This window comes from Heteronotia binoei, chromosome 21 (genome assembly GCF_032191835.1).
Source record: "Heteronotia binoei isolate CCM8104 ecotype False Entrance Well chromosome 21, APGP_CSIRO_Hbin_v1, whole genome shotgun sequence".
Taxonomy (NCBI): domain Eukaryota; kingdom Metazoa; phylum Chordata; class Lepidosauria; order Squamata; family Gekkonidae; genus Heteronotia; species Heteronotia binoei.
In genome coordinates, this window is record NC_083243.1 from 15,873,784 (window position 1) to 15,894,249 (window position 20,466).

General features: G+C 47.1%; 1 protein-coding gene across 1 annotated transcript in view; it reads left to right on the forward strand.

The window, feature by feature from the left end:
- Positions 1–20,466, forward strand: part of LRRC9 (leucine rich repeat containing 9) — a 97,718-nt gene that overhangs the window by 34,903 nt on the left and 42,349 nt on the right. The window contains exons 13-16 of the mRNA XM_060261514.1: positions 835–1,011; positions 14,116–14,243; positions 15,503–15,715; positions 17,613–17,732. Coding sequence (XP_060117497.1) covers positions 835–1,011; positions 14,116–14,243; positions 15,503–15,715; positions 17,613–17,732 — 638 coding nt within the window. The remainder of the gene's footprint in view (positions 1–834; positions 1,012–14,115; positions 14,244–15,502; positions 15,716–17,612; positions 17,733–20,466) is intronic.

The following is a 20,466-nucleotide window of genomic DNA, read 5'->3' on the forward strand; positions in this document are numbered from 1 at the left end:
GGCTACAAAGAACCAGAATGCAGGGGTGGCCAAACTGCAGCCCGGGAGTCACATGTTGCTCTTCCACACACATTATGTGGCTCTCAGAGCCCCCACTGTCCAATTGGCCAGCTTAGAGAAGGCATCTCTGTCTTGAAATCACTTCTCCAAGCCAAGCCACCTGGCGGCATTTAAAGTTGCTTTCTTTCTACCTCTCCTTCCTTCCTCCCTTTCCCCCTCCCTTTCTCCCTCCCTCCCTTCCTTTCTCCCTCCCTCCCTTTCTTTCTTCCTTCCTTCCTTTCTCCCTCCCTTTCTTCCTTCCTTCCTTCCTTCCTCCCTTCCTTTCTCCCTCCTTTCTCCCTTCCTTTCTCCCTTCCTTCCTTCCTTCCTTCCTTTCTCCCTTCCTTCCTTCCTTCCTTCCTTCCTTCCTTCCTTCCTTCCTTCCTTCCTTCCTTCCTTCCTTCCTTCCTTCCTTCCTTCCTTCCTCCCTCCCTCCCTCCCTCCCTCCCTCCCTCCCTCCCTTCCTTCCTTCCTTCCTTCCTTCCTCCCTTCCTCCCTCCCTCCCTCCCTCCCTCCCTCCCTTGCAGGTCTCTGACATTCATGTCTTGCAGCTCTCAAACATCTCATGTTTGTTCTACGTGGCTCTTAACATTAAGCAAGTTTGGCCACCCCTGCCCTAGATGATAAGGGGAAATACCAGGGCAACCCTACCTGGAACCATTTGCTGCAATTGAACTGGAACTTGCCACCCTGAACCCGCTTCGCTGGGGAGGGTGAGAGATAAGCCGAATATAAGCCGAATAAATAAACCATTGAATTACGATGCCACGACTCTTCTGCTTTCCTCTTTCTCAGGGAAGCTCATCATTTCGAAAGTTTTCCTCGGGAACAGCGTGCAGGCTTGCGAGACAGAGGCCATCGTCCAAGCCAACTTCCCTGGGGTCAATTCTGTGTACCGGCCTCGTGGCCTCCCTGCGCATGCCACCTCCGCAGCTGGCTATGGGACCGCGGCTTCACTGGAGAAACCAAAGGGTGAGCATGCCTCCAGCCCAAGCTGCGTGTTGTGCACAGAGGGCGTTTTTGCACTCACCTTCAGCCGGCGCGACCCCCCTCTTCACCGCGCAGGATCTGCGCGGATTTCGCACTAAATGCCGCGGAGCAGCCGGAAGAGCCGGAAGCTCCTGGTGCAAAAGCCGCTCAAACGTAAACCGCCAAAAAGCAGTTTCCGTTTGCGCGGCTTTTGCGACGGGAGTTTCCGGCTCTTCTGGCTGCTCTGCGGCATTTAGTGCGAAATCCGCGCAGATCCTGCGCAGTGAAGAGGGGGGTCGCGCCGGCTGAAGGTGAGTGCGAAAACGCCCTTATAGAACTGCAGCAAAGAAACGTGTCTCTAGGAACCGTTGCAAAAGAAAGTTGGTACTGTACATCTACCTGCAAGCACAGTCGCGTTTGAAATAAACACGTGAAGCTGGCTTGTAGTGAATCAGATCCTCAGTCCATCATGGTCAGGATTGTCCACTCCAAGGATGTTGAACTCATTTGTTATGAGGGCCGGAGCTGACAGGAGGTGATCGCGGCTGCAAGCATAGCCAGCTTCAAGAGGGGGTTGGATAAACATATGGGCAGAGGTCCCCCACCGCCCCATTGGCCAGCTTGGAGAAGGCATTTCTCCAGGGGTGGAATTCTAGCAGGAGCTCCTTTGCATATTAGGCCATACCTGTCAGGCGATGGAGACTCAAGGCAGTATTCATTGAAACAATGTATACTTTATTGGAAACTCATAGTTGGATACAAAAGTTGAGACTGATACCTGGGAATGGGTGTCTCTTAGTTTTAAGGAATCTACATCAAAGCAATATCTAAAGAAAGCCAGTATTCTCAAAACAACAGGGAGTGAAGGTGCAAACTTTCACACGAGAGCTTCCGCTTATCGTTGCCTCTGGGAAGATGCTGGCCGACCGCGGTATCTACTAACGGTCGCATTCCTTTGCTCCTTTACAACCTAAACGTCCCCCTCTTTGATATGCATGCTAGCTACAGTACAACAAAAGGCTTTGGGTTAGTATGAAGAGTCCATTTGGTTAGTATTTTACAATTTTAATATGATAGAATTACAGAGCCTGACAATACCCCCTTGATGTAGCCAATCCTCCAAGAGCTTTTAAGGCTTTTTTTTTGTAAGCTCTTGGAGGATTGGCTACATGAGGGGTGTGTGGCTATTAGCCACAGCTTATTGTTGGAACGCTCTGTCTGGGGCAGTGATGCTCTGTATTCTTGGTGCTTGGGGAGGCCACAGTGGGAGGGCTTCTGGTGTCCTGGCTCCACTGATGGACCTCCTGATGGCTCCTGGGGTTTTTTGGCCAATGTGTGACACAGAGCGTTGGACTGGATGGCCCATTGGCCTGATCCAACATGGCTTCTCTTATGTTCTTATGTGTGACACAGAGTGTTGGACTGGATGGGCCATTGGCGTGATCCAACATGACTTCTCTTATGTTCTTATGTGACACAGAGTGTTGGACTGGATGGGCCATTGGCCTGATCCAACATGGCTTCTCTTCTGTTCTTATGTGATACAGAGTGTTGCACTGGATGGGCCATTAGCCTGATCCAACATGGCTTCTCTTATGTTTTTATGTGACACAAAGTGTTGCACTGGATGGGCCATTGGCCTGATCCAACATGACTTCTCTTATGTTCTCATGTGTGACACAGAGTGTTGGACTGGAGGGGCCCTTGGCCTGATCCAACATGGCTTCCCTTATGTTCTTATGCGTGACACAGAGTGTTGGACTGGGTGGGCCATTGGCCTGATCCAACATGGCTTCCCTTATGTTCTTATGCGTGACACAGAGTGTTGGACTGGAGGGGCCACTGGCCTGATCCAACATGGCTTCTCTTATGTGTAACACAGAGTGTTGGACTGGAGGGGTCATTGGCCTGATCCAACATGGCTTCCCTTATGTTCTTATGCGTGACACAGAGTGTTGGACTGGGTGGGCCATTGGCCTGATCCAACATGGCTTCCCTTATGTTCTTATGCGTGACACAGAGTGTTGGACTGGAGGGGCCACTGGCTTGATCCAACATGGCTTCTCTTATTTTCTTATGTGTAACACAGAGTGTTGGACTGGAGGGGCCATTGGCCTGATCCAACATGGCTTCCCTTATGTTCTTATGTGTGGGACAGAGTGTTGGACTGGAGGGGCCAGTAGCCTGACCCAACATGGCTTCTCTTATGTTCTTATGTGTGGCACAGAGTGTTGGACTGGATGGGCCATTGGCCTGATCCAACATGGCTTCTCTTATGTTCTTAAGTGTGACACAGAGTGTTGGACTGGATGGGCCATTGACCTGATCCAACATGGCTTCTCTTATGTTCTTAAGTGTGACACAGAGTGTTGGACTGGATGGGCCATTGGCCTGATCCAACATGGCTTCTCTTATGTTCTTATGTGACACAAAGTGTTGGACTGGATGGGCCATTGGCCTGACCCAACATGGCTTCTCTTATGTTCTTATGTGTGGCACAGAGTGTTGGACTGGATGGGCCCTTGGCCTGACCCAACATGGCTTCTCTTATGTTCTTATGTATGACATAGAGTGTTGGACTGGATGGGCCCTTGGCCTGACCCAACATGGCTTCTCTTATGTTCTTATGTGTGGCACAGAGTGTTGGACTGGAGGCGCCATTGGCCTGACCCAACATGGCTTCTCTTATGTTCTTATGTGTGGCACAGAGTGTTGGACTGGAGGGGCCATTGGCCTGATCCAACATGGCTTCTCTTATGTTCTTATGTGACACAAAGTGTTGGACTGGATGGGCCATTGGCCTGACCCAACATGGCTTCTCTTATGTTCTTATGTGTGGCACAGAGTGTTGGACTGGATGGGCCCTTGGCCTGACCCAACATGGCTTCTCTTATGTTCTTATGTATGACATAGAGTGTTGGACTGGATGGGCCCTTGGCCTGACCCAACATGGCTTCTCTTATGTTCTTATGTGTGGCACAGAGTGTTGGACTGGAGGCGCCATTGGCCTGACCCAACATGGCTTCTCTTATGTTCTTATGTGTGGCACAGAGTGTTGGACTGGAGGGGCCATTGGCCTGATCCAACATGGCTTCTCTTATGTTCTTATGTGTGACACAGAGTGTTGGACTGGAGGGGCCATTGGCCTGATCCAACATGGCTTCTCTTATGTTCTTATGATATAAATGAGACCTTGTTGGGCTGGGTCATGCGTGTCATAAAATGTAATGCCTGGTAGCAAAAATATAAACTTTATAAAGGACACAAGCAAATACAATTTAAAAATTTTTTAAACCTCAAACATGCTTAAAGATTAGCACTCTTGCAAGGTTTTGTTTATTTAACAGTATACGATTACTGAATGATTGCATCAAAATCTGGAGACAGTGTCTGTGCTGTAGCAATCTTATGCTGTTCAGGCATTGTTCAGTGTGTGTCTTGTAAGTTGCAAACTTACTTTTGGTTTACTGACATTCATTACAGAAATCTAATGGTCAATGCTTTGAGTCTAAGACCCAGAGGAAAATATAAAATGGCTGGGCATTGTGAGCTTTTGTGCATAAGTTGCTTCATGTGCTGGTCAGCCAATGGAGGAAATAGAAGCTTGGCTCTGTAGCTTGACTGACCAATCCTAGCAAAGCAAGCTGCAATGCAGAAGGAAGCAAGAAAGGGAGAACGTAAGAGAAGCCATGTTGTATCAGACCATCAGGAGATCCATCAGTGAGACCAGAACACTAGAAGCCTTCACACTGTTGCCCCTCCCAGGCACCAAGAATATGGAGCATCACTGTCTCAGACAGAGTGTTCCATCAATACCCTGTGGCTAATAGCCACTGATGGACTTCTGCTCCATATGTTTATTCAATCCCCTCTTGAAGCTGGCTATGCTTGTAGCTGCCATCACCTCCTGTGGCAGTGAATTCCATGTGTTAATCACCCTTTGGCTGAAGAAGTACTTCTTTTTATCTGTTCTAACTGTTGCAATTTCATTGAGTGTCCATGAGTTCTTGTATTGTGAGAAAGGGAGAAAAGTACGTATTTCTCTGCTTTCTCTATCCCATCCATAATCTTGAAGAACCTCTATTATGTCACCCCTCAGTCGACGTTTCTCCAAGCTAAAGAGCCCCGAGTGCTTTAACCTTTCTTCATAGGGAAAGTGGTCCAACCCTTGAATAATTCTAGTTGCCCTTTTCTACACCTTTCCCAACACTATAATTTAATCTTTTTTGAGGTGTGGTGACCAGAACTGTACACAGTACTCCAAATGAGGCCGCACCATCGATTTATACAGGGGCATTATGATACTGGCGGATTTGTTTTCCATTTCCTTCCTAATAATTTCCAGCCAGGCATTGGCCTTTTTTATTGCAATCGCACACTGTCTTGACATTTTCAGTGAGCTGTCTACCATGACCTCAAGATCTCTCTCTTGGTCAGTCTCCGCCAGTTCACACCCCATCAACTTGTATTTGTAGCTGGGATTTTTGGCCCAATGTGCATTACTTTGCACTTGCCCACATTGAACCTTATCTGCCACGTTGACGCCCACTGGCCAAGCCTCAACAGATCCCTTTGGAGGTGCCTCACAATCCTCTCTGGTCCTCACCACCCTGAACAATTTAGCGTCATCTGCAAACTTGTCCACTTCACTGTTTACTCCCAACTCCCAAAAAAGGAAGCAGGGAACAATGAGTTGCTCGGGGGCCTGATAGAAGCCCTCCAAGGGCCTGAGCCGGCACATAGAATCATAAGAGTTGGAAGGGTCCTCCAGGGCCATCTAGTCCAACCCCCTGCACAATGCAGGAAACTCACAAACACCTCCCCCTAAATTCAAAGGATCTTCATTGCTGTCAGATGGTCACTTAGCCTCTGTTTGAAAACCTCCAAGGAAGGAGAGCCCACCACCTCCCGAAGAAGCCTGTTCCACTAAGGAACATATCATAATGAACATAAGGAACAGTATCATAATGCCCCTGTATAAATCGATGGTGCGGTCTCATTTGGAGTACTGTGTGCAGTTCTGGTCGCCGCACCTCAAAAAGGATATTATAGCATTGGAGAAAGTCCAGAGGAGGGTAACTAGAATGATTAAAGGGCTGGAGCACTTTCTCTATGAAGAAAGGTTGAAACGCTTGGGACTCTTTAGCTTGGAGAAACGTCGACTGCGGGGTGACATGATAGAGGTTTACAAGATAATGCATGGGATGGAGAAAGTAGAGAAAGAAGTACTTTTCTCCCTTTCTCACAATACAAGAACTCGTGGGCATTCGATGAAATTGCTGAGCAGACAGGTTAAAACGGATAAAAGGAAGTACTTCTTCACCCAAAGGGTGATTAACATGTGGAATTCACTGCCACAGGAGGTGGTGGCGGCCACAAGTATAGCCACCTTCAAGAAGGGTTTAGATAAAAATATGGAGCACAGGTCCATCAGTGGCTATTAGCCACAGTGTATGTGTGTATATAAAATTTTTTGCCACTGTGTGACACAGAGTGTTGGACTTGATGGGCCGTTGGCCTGATCCAACATGGCTTCTCTTATGTTCTTATGTTCTTATGAACCGCTCTAACGGTCAGGAAGTTTTTCCTACTGTTAAGCCAGAAACTCTTCTGATTGAATTTCAACCCATTGGTTCTGGTCCTACCTTCCGGAGGCCACAGAAAGCAATTCCACCCCATCCTCTATAGGACAGCCCTTTCTACTTTCCGCAGGGCCTGTAAGACCGAATTGTTCCAAAAGGCCTTTGATATCTTGCCGGGAGAGAACTGCCACCCCGCATCATTATAGAGTTACTAAGTGATCCCCATCAGAAAAGAAGAACCCGCTTAGATTGCAGTGGTGCAGCACCACAAAATGGTTTTAAATTGTAACTGTGTTTTTGTTAGTTTTTAACTTGTAAATATGAATGTTGTTAGCTGCTCTGAGTCCGCTTGTGGAGAGGGCGGGATAGAAATTTAAAGGGAAGAAAGGAAGAAAGAAAGAAAGAAAGAAAGAAAGAAAGAAAGAAAGAAAGAAAGAAAGAAAGAAAGAAAGAAAGAAAGAAAGAAAGAAAGAGAAAGAGAGAAAGAAAGAAAGAAAGAGAAAGAAAGAAAGAGAGAAAGAAAGAGAAAGAGAAAGAGAAAGAAAGAAAGAAAGAACTTGAAGATGGTGATCCTATCACCTCTCAGCCGCCTCCTCTCCAAGCTAAACATCCCCAGCTCCTTCAACCTTTCTTCATAGGACTTGGTCTCTAGACCCCTCCAAGGAAGGAGAGCCCACCACCTCCCGAGGGAGCCTGTTCCACTGAGGAACCACTCTAACGGTCAGGAAGTTCTTCCTAATGTTGAGCCGGAAACTCTTTTGATTTAATTTCAATCCGCTGGTTCTGGTCCTACCTTCTGGGGCCACAGAAAACAGTTCCACACCATCCTCTATAGGACAGCCCTTCAAGTACTTGAAGATGGTGATCATATCACCTCTCAGCCGCCTCCTCTCCAGGCTAAACATGCCCAGCTCCTTCAACCTTTCCTCATCGGACTTGGTCTCCAGACCTCTCACCATCTTCGTCACATGTCTGACACCCCTAGTCTACTCAAACTGGCAGCAGCTCGCCAGGGTCTCAGGCTGAGGTCTTTCACATCCTCTCCTTCCTCGGAGGTTTTAAAACAGAGGAAACAGAGGCTAGGTGACCATCTGACACCAATGCGGATCCTGTGAATTTAGGAGGAGGTATTTGTGAGTTAAAGAGCCCCACGGCGCAGAGTGGTAAAACTGCAGTACTGCGGTCTGCTCACAACCTGAGTTCGATCCTGGTGAAAGTTGGTTTCAGGTAGCCAGCTCAGGTTGACTCAGCCTTCCATCCTTCCGAGGTCGGTAAAATGAGTCCCCAGCTTGCTATGGGGAAAGAGTAGATGACTGGGGAAGGCAATGGCAAACCACCCTGTAAAAAGTCTGCCGTGAAAATGTTGTGAAAGAAACGTCACCCCAGAGTCAGAAATGACTGGTTCTCGCACAGGGGACTACCTTCACCTTTTTATTTGTGAGTTTCCTGCATTGTGCAAGGGGTTGGACTAGATGACCCCAGAGGTCTCTTCCAACTCTATGATGCTATCTGCCTGGTTCCTTTAACTAGAGATGCCGGGGACTGAACCTGAGACCTTCTGCATCCAAAGCAGGGGCTCTGCCACTGAGCCACAGTCCCTCCCTTAAGTTGCCTGGAGAAAACTCCTGTATTGTCCCCATTTTTCTCACTGAAGCCTTGCAGGAGAATTTCCCAGGGGAACGGTGCCCCCGTGGTTTAAATCTGCCTGTCTTCTGTACACACGAAGCTGCTTTATACTGAATCTGTCCATCGTGGTTAGTATGATTGTCTCAGAATGGGAGAGGCGCTCCAGGGTCTCAGGCAGGGCTCTTTCTTATCACCCGGTGCCTGTTCTTCTTGAACAGGAGATGCCGAGGATTGAACCTGGGACTTTCTGCACGCCAGACAGATGCTCTGTCACTGAGCCAGCTTGGTGTAGTGGTGAAGTGCGTGGACTCTTATCTGGGAGAATCAGGTTTGATTCCCCACTCCTCCTCCACTTGCAGCTGCTGGAATGGTCTTGAGTCAGCCATAGCTCTCATAGGAGTTGTCCTTGAAAGGTCAGCTGTTGTAAGAGCTCTCTCAGCCCCACCTACCTCACAGGGTGTCTGTTGTGGTGTGGGGGGGGGAGGTAAAGGAGATTGTGACCACTCTGAGATTCAGAGTTTAGGGCAGGATATAAATCCAATATCATCATATAATCTACTGCATCAGACCCTTGATCCATCAAAGTCAGTAGTGTCCACTCAGACTGGTAGCAGCTCTGTAGGGTCTCAGGCAGAGGTCTTTCCCATCTCCTCCTGCCTGGTTGTCCTTTAACTGGAGATGCCAGGGATCGAACCTGGGACCTTCCGCACGCCAAGCAGATGCCACTTCATCTGTCCTAGAATACAATCTGAGAGAAGTCACTATAATGGATAACACAACAAAAAATACAAGCTAGTGACCAGTTTACTGGAGCACTTTCCCTATGAAGAAAGGTTGAAACGTTTGGGACTCTTTAGCTTGGAGAAACGTCGACTGCGGGGTGACATGATAGAGGTTTACAAGATAATGCATGGGATGGAGAAAGTAGAGAAAGAAGTACTTTTCTCCCTTTCTCACAATACAAGAACTCGTGGGCATTCGATGAAATTGCTGAGCAGACAGGTTAAAACGGATAAAAGGAAGTACTTCTTCACCCAAAGGGTGATTAACATGTGGAATTCACTGCCACAGGAGGTGGTGGCGGCCACAAGTATAGCCACCTTCAAGAAGGGTTTAGATAAAAATATGGAGCACAGGTCCATCAGTGGCTATTAGCCACAGTGTATGTGTGTATATAAAATTTTTTGCCACTGTGTGACACAGAGTGTTGGACTTGATGGGCCGTTGGCCTGATCCAACATGGCTTCTCTTATGTTCTTATGTTCTTACTAAGAAATATATAGAAACCAGTCCAGATGTCCAAAACATGTACATTCAAGTCCCAAAGTAGTGTGGTGACAAGGCAATCGATTAAGTACTTGTTTCTTTCCAGTTTTCATCAGACCTGGGACCAATATTGATTCAATTATATTGATTCTTTACATAATTTTTAAAAAAGGGGAAACAGAGCGTCTCCAGCAGCAATTTCACATCGGCTACAGCGACTGAGCAAGAAGCCTTATACTGAGCTGTAGCCGATGTGAAATTGCTGTTGGAGACGCTCTGCATCCCCCTTTTTTAAAAATTATGTAAAGAATCTATATAATTGAATCAATATTGGTCCCAGATCTGATGAAGACTGGAAAGAAGAAGAAGATGAAGAAGATATTGGATTTCTATCCCACCCTCCACTCCTAAGAGTCTCAGAGCGGCTTACAATCTCCTATGTCTTCTCCCGCCGCAACAGGCACCCTGTGAGATAGGTGGGGCTGAGAGGGCTCTCATAGCAGCTGCCCTTCCAAGGACAACCTCTGCCAGAGCTATGGCTGACCCAAGGCCATTCCAGCAGGTGCAAGTGGAGGAGTGGGGAATCAAACCCGGTTCTCCCAGATAAGAGTCCGCACACTTCACCACTACACCAAACAAGTACTTAATCGATTGGCTTGTTACCACACTACTTTGGAACTTGAATGTACATGTTTTGGACATCTGGACTGGTTTCTATATATTTCTTAGTAAACTGGGCACTAGCTTGTATTCTTTTGTTGTGTACTTCATCTGTCCTAGCTGTTATCTGACAAATGGGAGCTTTATACTGCAAAAATCTTGCTGGCCTGTAAGGTGGTTCTGGGCTTGCATCTAAACTTTTCTCCGCAATCTCAATCACTCTTGCCCATCCCCTGTTACCTGACCTAACTGGAGAAACCTGCAGGAGGTAGAGAGAGCAGGTCTCCAGTTCACATATTGTAAGCATTGAAGAGTGGTGATGAAATGGGATTTTATAGCGTAGCCACCAGAGGGAGCTCCAGTCCCACACATAAGGCTGATGCGTTTATCACAAGCAAGCCACTTTGTCTCCTTGGGCGTGCAGAAGAAGAAGATATTGAATTTATATCCTGCCCTGTACTCAGAATCTCAGAGCGGTCACAATCTCCTTTACCTTCCTCTCCCACAACAGACACCTTATGAGGTAGGTGGGGCTGAGAGAGCTCTGACAGAAGCTGCCCTTTCAAGGACAACTCCTACGAGAGCTATGGCTGCCCCAAAGCCATCCCAGCAGGTGCAAGTGGAGGAGTGGGGAATGAAACCCGGTTCTCCCACATAAAGAGTCCACACACAACTACTACACCAAACTAATAGAAATAAAGTGCATCATTCCGAAACCATCCCCTCCCCCCTCTGGTCTGTGGAAAAATTGTCTTCCACAAACCTGGTCCCTGGTGCCAAAAAGGTTAAAGACTGCTGCCTTAGGGCATGGCTTGCTGGAAGCTGTGCAAAGCATTTCTCAGCAGCTTCCGTTGATTTCCAGCCGATTTCTGTTGATTTCCATTGGAATGAAATACTTGCTTTCTGCTGCCGTCTGTGCAGAGGGGTGAATGAAGAGTCGTGTCAATCAAAAAGGGGAGCTCCCAAAGTGTGTTGTGTGAATGAAAAAAGCGGCTCCAGCCAAGAGATCAGCAGAAAAGTTTTGTGTTCTTTCTTTACTTGTATTTCAGCCCAGTCCTGATCATTTTTGTCTCTCACTGCGTTCGGTGTGGCTTACTCTCCCCAAGCAGGAATACGTAGGATTGTGGCCTTCATCCAACAGCCCTTTTGAAAGTGAAAAATGTAGTCTCCATCAGGCAGTGTTGTATAGTCTCACTGTTAGAGTAATCATTATTATTATTACCATATGGCAGTGTGTGCCATATAGCCAGGAGATCTTAAGATTGTCTGGCAGCCAGAAGTTCTACCTCAGGGGTGTCAAATATGAAGCCCTGGGGCCGAATAAGGCCTCCGGAGGGCTCCTATCAGGCCCCCGAGTAACTGTCTCTTGTCTACTTCCTTCTCAAAATCTGAGAATACAGCGGTATTGTCTTGGAGGTTTGCCAACATCCCTTATCAGGATAGAGTCTGATGTAATGGAAGGCACCTTGAAACAGTCGCCCATGTCTTACTTTATTGTGATTTTTATGGGGAAGTGCAGGACTGTATAATCAAACTTATTCTGTCTAATGTTTATGGATTACCTGAAGCGAAGTTAGTTGTTTTCCTACTATCTGACCAATGTTCCCATATCACAAGACTGGTTGCAAAGTACCTTTTGGCTGCCATAACAATCAGGGAGCAAAAGACTAGCTCCCCTTCTTGATGTTTGACTGGTTTTTATAGCTGGAACTCCATGTAAATTTGCTATGCTGTACTTTTTATTTCTATGCCAATAAATGTATTTGGATTGGATACTTCCTTCTCCCTCTCGCTTCCTTCTGCACCTCAGCTTGCTTTGTAAGGCTTGCTCAATCGCACAGGATCTACAGAGCAAAGCCTCAATTTTCTCCATTGGCTGAGGCTCCTCCCCCTCCTGGTCCCTTGAGGAGGGAGGGAAAAAGCCAGAGCTTCCTTTGTCCAGTTCCCTGGATCCCAGGAGAGAAATACAAGGAAAGCACTTTTAAGACCAACAAGTGCTAATGTTATAAGTATGTTTTATTTTAAGGTTTATTTTATATATATTAAAAAAAATCTTTAGTTGTGTTTGTCTCTGTCCTTTAAAAAGTTTCTCTCTCTGCTACCTAATCTTAAATTGGTACAAATATGGCCCGGCCCAACTAGGTCTTATTTATGTCAGATCCATCCCGCCTAACAAATGAGTTCGACACCCCGAACCTCTTTTAGTGTTATGCACCACTAGGTGGCGAGCTAGATTTCTTTTCTAGACAAGAGACATTCCAGAGATGTTTTGCCGCTGCCCGCCTCTACATTATGTGCCCAGTATCCCTTGGAGATTGCCTTTCCAAATTCTAGCCAAGACCAACTCTGCTTAGCTTCCGAGATCTGATGAGATGGGGCTAGCCAGTTTGGTGTAGTGGTTAAGTGTGCGGACTCTTATCTGGGAGAACCCCACTCCTCCACTTGCAGCTGCTGGAATGGCCTTGGGTCAGCCATAGCTCTGGCAGAGGTTGTCCTTGAAAGGGCAGCTGCTGTGAAATCCCCCTCAGCTCCACCTACCTCACAGGGTGCCTGTTGTGGGGGAGGAAGGTAAAGGAGCCACTCTGAGACTCTTCGGAGTGGAGGGCGGGAAATAAATCCAATATCTTCATCTACCTCACAGGGTGTCTGTTGTGGGGGAGGAAGGGAAAGGAGATTGTGAGCCACTCTGAGACTCCTGAGTGGAGGGCGGAATATAAATCCAATATCTTCATCTACCTCACAGGGTGTCTGTTGTGGGAGAGGAAGGGAAAGGAGATTGTGAGCCGCTCTGAGACTCTTCTGGAGTGGAGGGCTGGATATAAATCCAATATCTTCATCTACCTCACAGGGTGTCTGTTGTGGGAGAGGAAGGGAAAGGAGATTGTGAGCCGCTCTGAGACTCTTCAGAGTGGAGGGTGGGATATAAATCCAATATCTTCATCTACCTCACAGGGCGTCTGTTGTGGGAGAGGAAGGGAAAGGAGATTGTGAGCCACTCTGAGACTCTTCTGGAGTGGAGGGCTGGATATAAATCCAATATCTTCATCTACCTCACAGGGTGTCTGTTGTGGGAGAGGAAGGGAAAGGAGATTGTGAGCCGCTCTGAGACTCTTCAGAGTGGAGGGTGGGATATAAATCCAATATCTTCATCTACCTCACAGGGCGTCTGTTGTGGGAGAGGGGAAGGTAAAGGAGATTGTGAGCCGCTCTGAGACTTTTCAGAGTGGAGGGCGGGATATAAATCCAATATCTTCATCTACCTCACAGGGTGTCTGTTGTGGGGGAGGAAGGCAAAGGAGATTGTGAGCCGCTCTGAGACTCTTTGGAGTGGAGGGCGGGATATAAATCCAATATCTTCTTCTTCTTCTAGCCTGGACTATCCAGGTCAGGGTGTGGTGGTTAATAGGAGTTTTTTTTTATAGCAGGAACTCCTTTGCATATTAGGCCACACGCCTCTTATGTAGCCAATCCTCCTGGAGCTTACAGGGCTCTTACAGGGCCTGCTGGAAGCTGTTGGAGGATTGGCTACATCAGGGGTATGTGGCCTAATGTGCAAAGGTGTTCCTGCTACCAAAAAATGTCCTGGTGGTTAGAGTGTCAGTCTAGGATGTGAGAGGCCTGGGTTCAGATCCTTCACACTGACACAAAATCACTCTCTCTTAGTGGTAGAGCATCTGCTCTACAATCCCCGGCATCTCCAAAAAAGGGTCCAGGCAAATAGGTGTGAAAAACCTCAGCTTGAGACCCTGGAGAGCCGCTGCCAGTCTGAGAAGACAATACTGACTTTGATGGACCAAAGGTCTGATTCAGTATAAGGCAGCTTCATATATGTTCATATATATATATATATACCTTAACCTACTGCCTAGGGTTGTGAGAATTAGAACAACCCATTTATGCCACCCTGAGCTCCTTGGAGGAAAGGCAAAGTGAGACGGATCAGAGAATTCACCCCCTTCTCCTTTCTCCTAAGCGCCAGAAGTCTGTTCTTCTGCGGAATTCAAGAACTGTGACTGCAGCCTCCGGCAATGCGAGTGGTTTGTGTTCGATCATGACTTGGTTTTGCCAGAATACGTCGTTGAGTTCGAGTTCGTCACGTTGGTACGGATTTCTTCTTTCCTAGCGGCATGTTTGGTGCTGAGGGCTGTAGACCAGGGATGGCAACCTTTTTCAGCCTGTGGGGCGCTGTTAGAATTCTGGCACAGGGTGGTGGGGGTGACCACAAAATGGCCACCATGGGAGGCAGAGCAAACCACAAAATGGCTGCCATAGGAGGCAGAGCCACATCTACAGGAGGTGGAGCCACAAAGAAGCCCAATTGCAGGGCGAAAGGGCCTAGTGTAAGCTCCAGGAGGATTGGCTACATCTGGGATGTGTGGCCCAATATGCAAGGGAGTTCCTGCTACAAAAAATTGGCATCTTCTGGGCACGGAGCAGGTGTCACTGGGGGTTTTGTGGTGGGGAGGTACTTGTGAGTTTCCAGCCTTGCGTAGGGGGTTGGACTCGATGACCCTGGAGGTCCCTTCCAACTCTATGATTCTATCAAGGCCTTTGGAATTCACCCCCCTGTTTTACTTATACAAACGGGCTGTATGACAGGGTTGCTTATATTTAAGGTCACCCCCTCTGGTTTGGAAAATTCTTGGGGATTTGAGGGTGGTACCTGGGAAAAGCATGTTTTGGGGAGGGTAGGAGTTCAGCAGGGAGGTGGCGTCATAGAATCCACCTCCCAAAAGCTGCCATTTTCTCCAGGGAAAGTGATCTCTGTAGCATGGAAATCAGTTTTTTCCCCTGGAGAATGAGGTTGGCAACACCAGGGGTGGAATTCTAGGAAGAGCGCCTTTGCATATTAGGCCACACCCCCTTGATGTAGCCAATCATCCAAGAGCTTACAAAAAAGAGCCTTGTAAGCTTTTTGAGGATTGGCTACATCAGGGGTGTGTGGTCTAATATGCAAAGGAGCCCCTACTAGAATTCTGCCCCGGGCAACACTACATACTTCTGACTTTGCTGACTTGTAAAGGATTTGTCTCATTGGCAGTATTCCCAGAATTTTGACCCCAGGGCTTTTTTTGCAGCAGGAACTCCGTTGCGTATTAGGCCACACCCCCGATGTAGCCAATCCTCCAAGAACTTGCAGGGCTCTTCGTACAGGGCCTACTATAAGTTCCAGGAGCATTGGCTACATCAGAGGAGTGTGGCCTAATATGCAAAGGAGCTCCTGCTACAAAAAAGCCCTGTTTGATCCTACGGCAGGGTGTACTGTTGAGGAGTTTGGAATCTTTGTGCTTTTCTTAACATTTAAAAACTAAAAAGCGTAACAAACTGTCGACAAGCAATCGACTGGGTCTCTCGCCTAGGTCAAAGTGGAGACTCTGTTCTCTTCGCTCAGCAACGTGGTTTCGGAGGAAGGAAAGAGGAATTCGGCGGGCTTCATTTTGTCTCAGGACCTGCAGTCCGATGACCGGGTTTTGAACATGGAGCCTGTTGTGAAGCCGAAGCCCAAAATAATTTGCCTGGATGAGAAGACCATCTTGGGGGTGGCCAAAGCCAACGTCTACAGCCGGGTGACGGTGAGCATGGAGATATGCACTCTCAGTCGCACCTACCAACCCCTTGTTGGGGAGAAGGATGTGGCAGAACAGCCCCCCCGCTGCTGTTTTTTCTGCGGGGGGAGGGAACCCTTGTGCCTTGAATGTGTTTTGTCGGAAACACCTAGAGTGGCCACCACATGATGTCACCGGTGCAATGGCATCACTTCCGGGTGACATCATCACGCCGGTGATGTAGGGGGAGGTACCTCTCGCTGTCTCGGAAGTAACGTCGTCGCGCACGGCCGCTCTAGCTGTTTCCGGGAAAACTCTATGGTTTTCCCGGATGCTTTAGCCATTTGGGAGGGAAAACTCTATGGTACAATAGGTACCAGAGAGTTTTTTCCCTCCCAGATGGCTAGAGCATCTGGGAAAACCATAGTGTTTTCCCGGAAACACCTAGAGTGGCCATCACACAATGTCACCAGTGTGATGATGTCACTTCCGGGTGACATCATCGCGCTGGCGATGTAGGGGGAGGTTCCCCTAGCCAACCCAATGTGGGCCGGCGGGTTGGGAACTTCCTGGGCGGGGGAATCCCCACCTGGACTGTGGGCTTGGCAGCCTAGATGACCCATAAAGACTTTCAAGAACAAAACAATCCCTTCTTCGCGCGCGGTGATTTGGCAACTGTGATCCATGCTACAGTCACCTCAGGATTAGACTACTGCATTGCCGTCTACATGGGGCTGCCCTTGTCCCGAATCCGGAAACTGCAGCTGGTGCAGAATGTGGCAGCCAGGCTGCTCTTGGGGCTCTCCATTCTGGAGCTCAAACAACCTGGGCTGTGGACGCTGCACTGGCTGCCAGTGCTATACCGGATCCGCTACAAGGTGCTGGTTATTACCTTTAAAGCCCTATAGTGCCAAGGACCTCCTTACCTTAGGGACCGTCTCTCCCCACATGTTCCCCAGAGGGTACTTAGATCAGGAACACAAAACTTGTTATCGGTCCCCGGGCTGAGGGAGGCAAGACTGAAAACAACGCAAGAACGAGCCTTCTCAGTTGTCGCCCCTCATTGGTGGAACCAACTATCTGAGGAGGTCAGAGCCTTGCGGGACCCTGCCCAGTTCCGCAAGGCATGTAAGACAGCGTTGTTTCAGTTAGCATTTAACTGAGATGCTGACCACCACCACCACCAAGACGCTAGATCCAACTGGATAAGCATATGGAGCAGAGGTCCATCAGTGGCTTAGTAGCCACAGCGTATTGTTGGAACTCTCTGTCTGGGGCAGTGATGCTCTGTATTCCTGTGCTGCGGGGGGCACAGTGGGAGGGCTTCTGGTATCCTGGCCCCACTAATGGGCCTCCTGATGGCACCTGGGTTTTTTGGCCATTGTGTGACACAGAGTGTTGGACTGGATGGGCCATTGGCCTGATCCAGCATGGCTTCTCTTATGTTCTTATGTGACACAGAGTGTTGGACTGGATGGGCCACTGGCCTGATCCAACAGGGCTTCTCTTATGTTCTTACGTGTGACACAGAGTGTTGGACTGGATGGGCCATTGGCTTGATCCAACGTGGCTTCTCTTATGTTCTTATGTGTGACACAGAGTGTTGGACTGGATGGGCCATAGGCCTGATCCAACATGGCTTCTCTTATGTTCTTATGTGACACAGAGTGTTGGACTGGATGGGCCATTGGCCTGATCCAGCATGGCTTCTCTTAGGTATGCTTAAGATCATTGAACGCCATCTTAAATTTGTACTGAAATTAGCACCAAATTATTTTAAACTGTTTAATGCTTTTACTGTAAATGTTTTTATTGTAAGTTATGTGTTGTAAGCCGCCCTGAGCGTGCTTCGGCAGAGAGGGCGAGATATAAATCCAATAAAATAAAAATAAATAAATACATACATAAATACTTTTGACATTAGGTTCTGAATTTGCACGGAAACCGACTGAGCAAGCTACGAGACATTTCCAGGCTCACCGCACTGCGGAAGCTGATCGTCAGTTTTAATGAGTTCACTTGTCTGGATGATGTTTATCACATGGTAAGAGAACTGTGTCTGTATCTGCTCTTAATTGTGGAAAGTCATCCTTGTTTCTCTCTAGAATAGGGGTCCCCAACCTTTTTGAGCCTATGGGCACATTTGGAATTCTGGCATAGGGGCATCCACAAAATGGCAGCCTGGGGAGGCGGGACCAGCCACAAAATGGCAGGCTGGGGAGGCGGGGCCAGCCACAAAATGGCGGGCTGGGGAGGCAGGGCCAGCCACAAAATGGCAGGCTGGGGAGGCAGGGCCAGCCACAAAATGGCAGGGTGTGAGGTTATGCATAATGCTAACAGTAACTCTTCAGCATTCCAGGCAGGGCCAGCCCTGCCACTACGCAAACTAGGCGATTGCCTAGGGCGCTGGGTGACATTATCAGCATGGGGGGAGGGTGCCAGAAGTTAGCCTTGCCTGATTTCAGGTGGCAACTCAGTTTAACAGATGCCTTTTAAAAATGCTGTTTGTTTGGTCTGGATTAAGGACTGGATAACTTTACTTAACAGGAACTTATTGGCATTAGAAGGCCATGGGAACGTTTTTGGTTGGCATGCTTATATGTATTACGGGAAGGAGAAGATGGATGTTTTTTTCTCACATCATTACATAAGAAGAAACTTGTTGAGTACTTGGAAAAAATATAATAAATATGGTGATGAGAGAAAACTACTATGGATTGTGCCAACAGAAGTCATAATGTTATTGTCAGATCCACAGGAAGATAAATGGTTATCATATAAACAACTGCTAAAAATACAGGGAGGCAAGGTGGAACTAAAACCGGTGGAAGAATTGCAGGACAAACTTAATTGGTATCAACTGCAACAAATGAAAAGCTTGGTGGAGCAGGATATTAGGAATACAGGAATAAGACAAGACCAAACAGAATTGGAAAAAATGCTGTTGGGTGAGAATGAAAAATTGATTTCAAGGATGTATAAGTTACTATTGAAATGGTCTACAGAAGATGAAGTAGTGAAACCGCAAATGATAAAATGGGCAATAAATATGAACAAAGAAATACAAATGGAGACATGGGAACACCTATGGAAGAACTCTATGAAAATATCGATGTGTTACAATATTAAAGAGAACTGTTTTAAAATGTTGTACAGATGGTATATGATACCTAAGAAATGAGCAAAAATGAATAATCAAATATCAGACAGGTGTTGGAAATGTAAAAAACATGAAGGCTCTTTCTACCATATGTGGTGGACTTGTGATAAAGCGAAACAGTTTTGGCAAATGATTCAACAAGAGACCTCGAAAATTTTGGGTTATGACATTAAGAGAGCACCAGATATCTTTCTGGTGGGATTACAAATGGAAAGTTTTCCGAAACAAGATAGGACATGGTTGTGGTACTTGCTTTCAGCTGCAAGGACACTATATGCGCAAATGTGGAAGCAAGATAAAATACCAGAGAAATGGGACTGGATCTTAAAAGTGTTACACTGGAGTGAAATGGATAAACTTACTAGAATCTTAGAAGACTGTAATTCAGAAAAATTTAAGGATGATTGGAAGAAATTTCAAAAATATGTTGAAAAACAATGGAAAGTGAAGAGAACACTTAGTGGTCTTTGATATTATTACATGCACTTTTGATGGGAAGATAAAGTTGTTAACATGGTTTTCTGACCTGATATGCAATTTTATAGGTGGTTGGATTATGAGAAAAATAGAAGGTTAATTTTAATAATTATGAACGCATAGTCTTGGTTTATTTTGTGTTAAGATAACTGGACGCGTAAGCGAAGATTCTATAATTGTGAATTTTACCTTTTCATCTTTTTTAATCACTTTAAGCACCGGCGGAGGTCAAGAAACCGAGGGTTGGGGTGGGGGGGGGAGGAAATTTGTAATGTATTGGTTAGCATCTGAAAGTATATGTTTAAATGTATTTCAATAGGTTGCAAAAATTAAAAAAAAATTGTTTGAATCAACAGACGCCTTTTAAAACGAACGTGAAGTTTAAAAATATTTCCACGCGTGCGCACGGCTTACGTTCAGCTGCACAGAGATTGTCCTTGTGCTGTGGTGGCAGCTGCTGCCCCAAAGAATTTGTTTTAAATCCGCACAGCCAATCAGATCTCCAGTGGCCAATGAGAAGCCCTGTTGGGCAAAAGCCTCACCTCCCTCTGCCCATTTTCTACAAATGTTTGACAGGTTCCGGAAGATACTGATGGGCAGGGCTTTTTTTTTGAGCAGGGACGCAGTTCTGGCTGGTTGGTGTTAGGGGTGGGTGGCCTGATATGCAAATGAGCTCCTGCTGTGCTTTTTCTACAAAAAAGCCCAGTGTGAAACAGCGGTGATGTCAGGGGGTGTGGCCTAATATGCACATGAGTTACTGCTGGGCTTTTTCTACAAAAAAAGCCCTGGTGGGGGATACCCTGGTTTCTGCAAGCATCGTTTTGGGGATCCCTGCTCTAAAACTGGTATTCCTTATTGCTCTTTGGAGTGCATGTCAAAGAAGTGTCCTGATACCCTTCTGGTCCTTACAGAGGCCCCAGGCTAAGAGCCACTTTGGAAGGTGTTAAATAGTGAGTTTGATGCAGCGGAGTTCAACACAGAAGATGATTTATTGCCGCTGCATGCTAAAGACAAAATGACGGGGCCTGAGACCCCGCCTATAAACATGCAAGTTGATAGTCAAGTTTTGCGCCAAGACCGCTCATTGGCTTCTGTTCCTTGTTCTGTTCCTTGTTCTTCTGTTCATTGGCTTCTGTTCAGA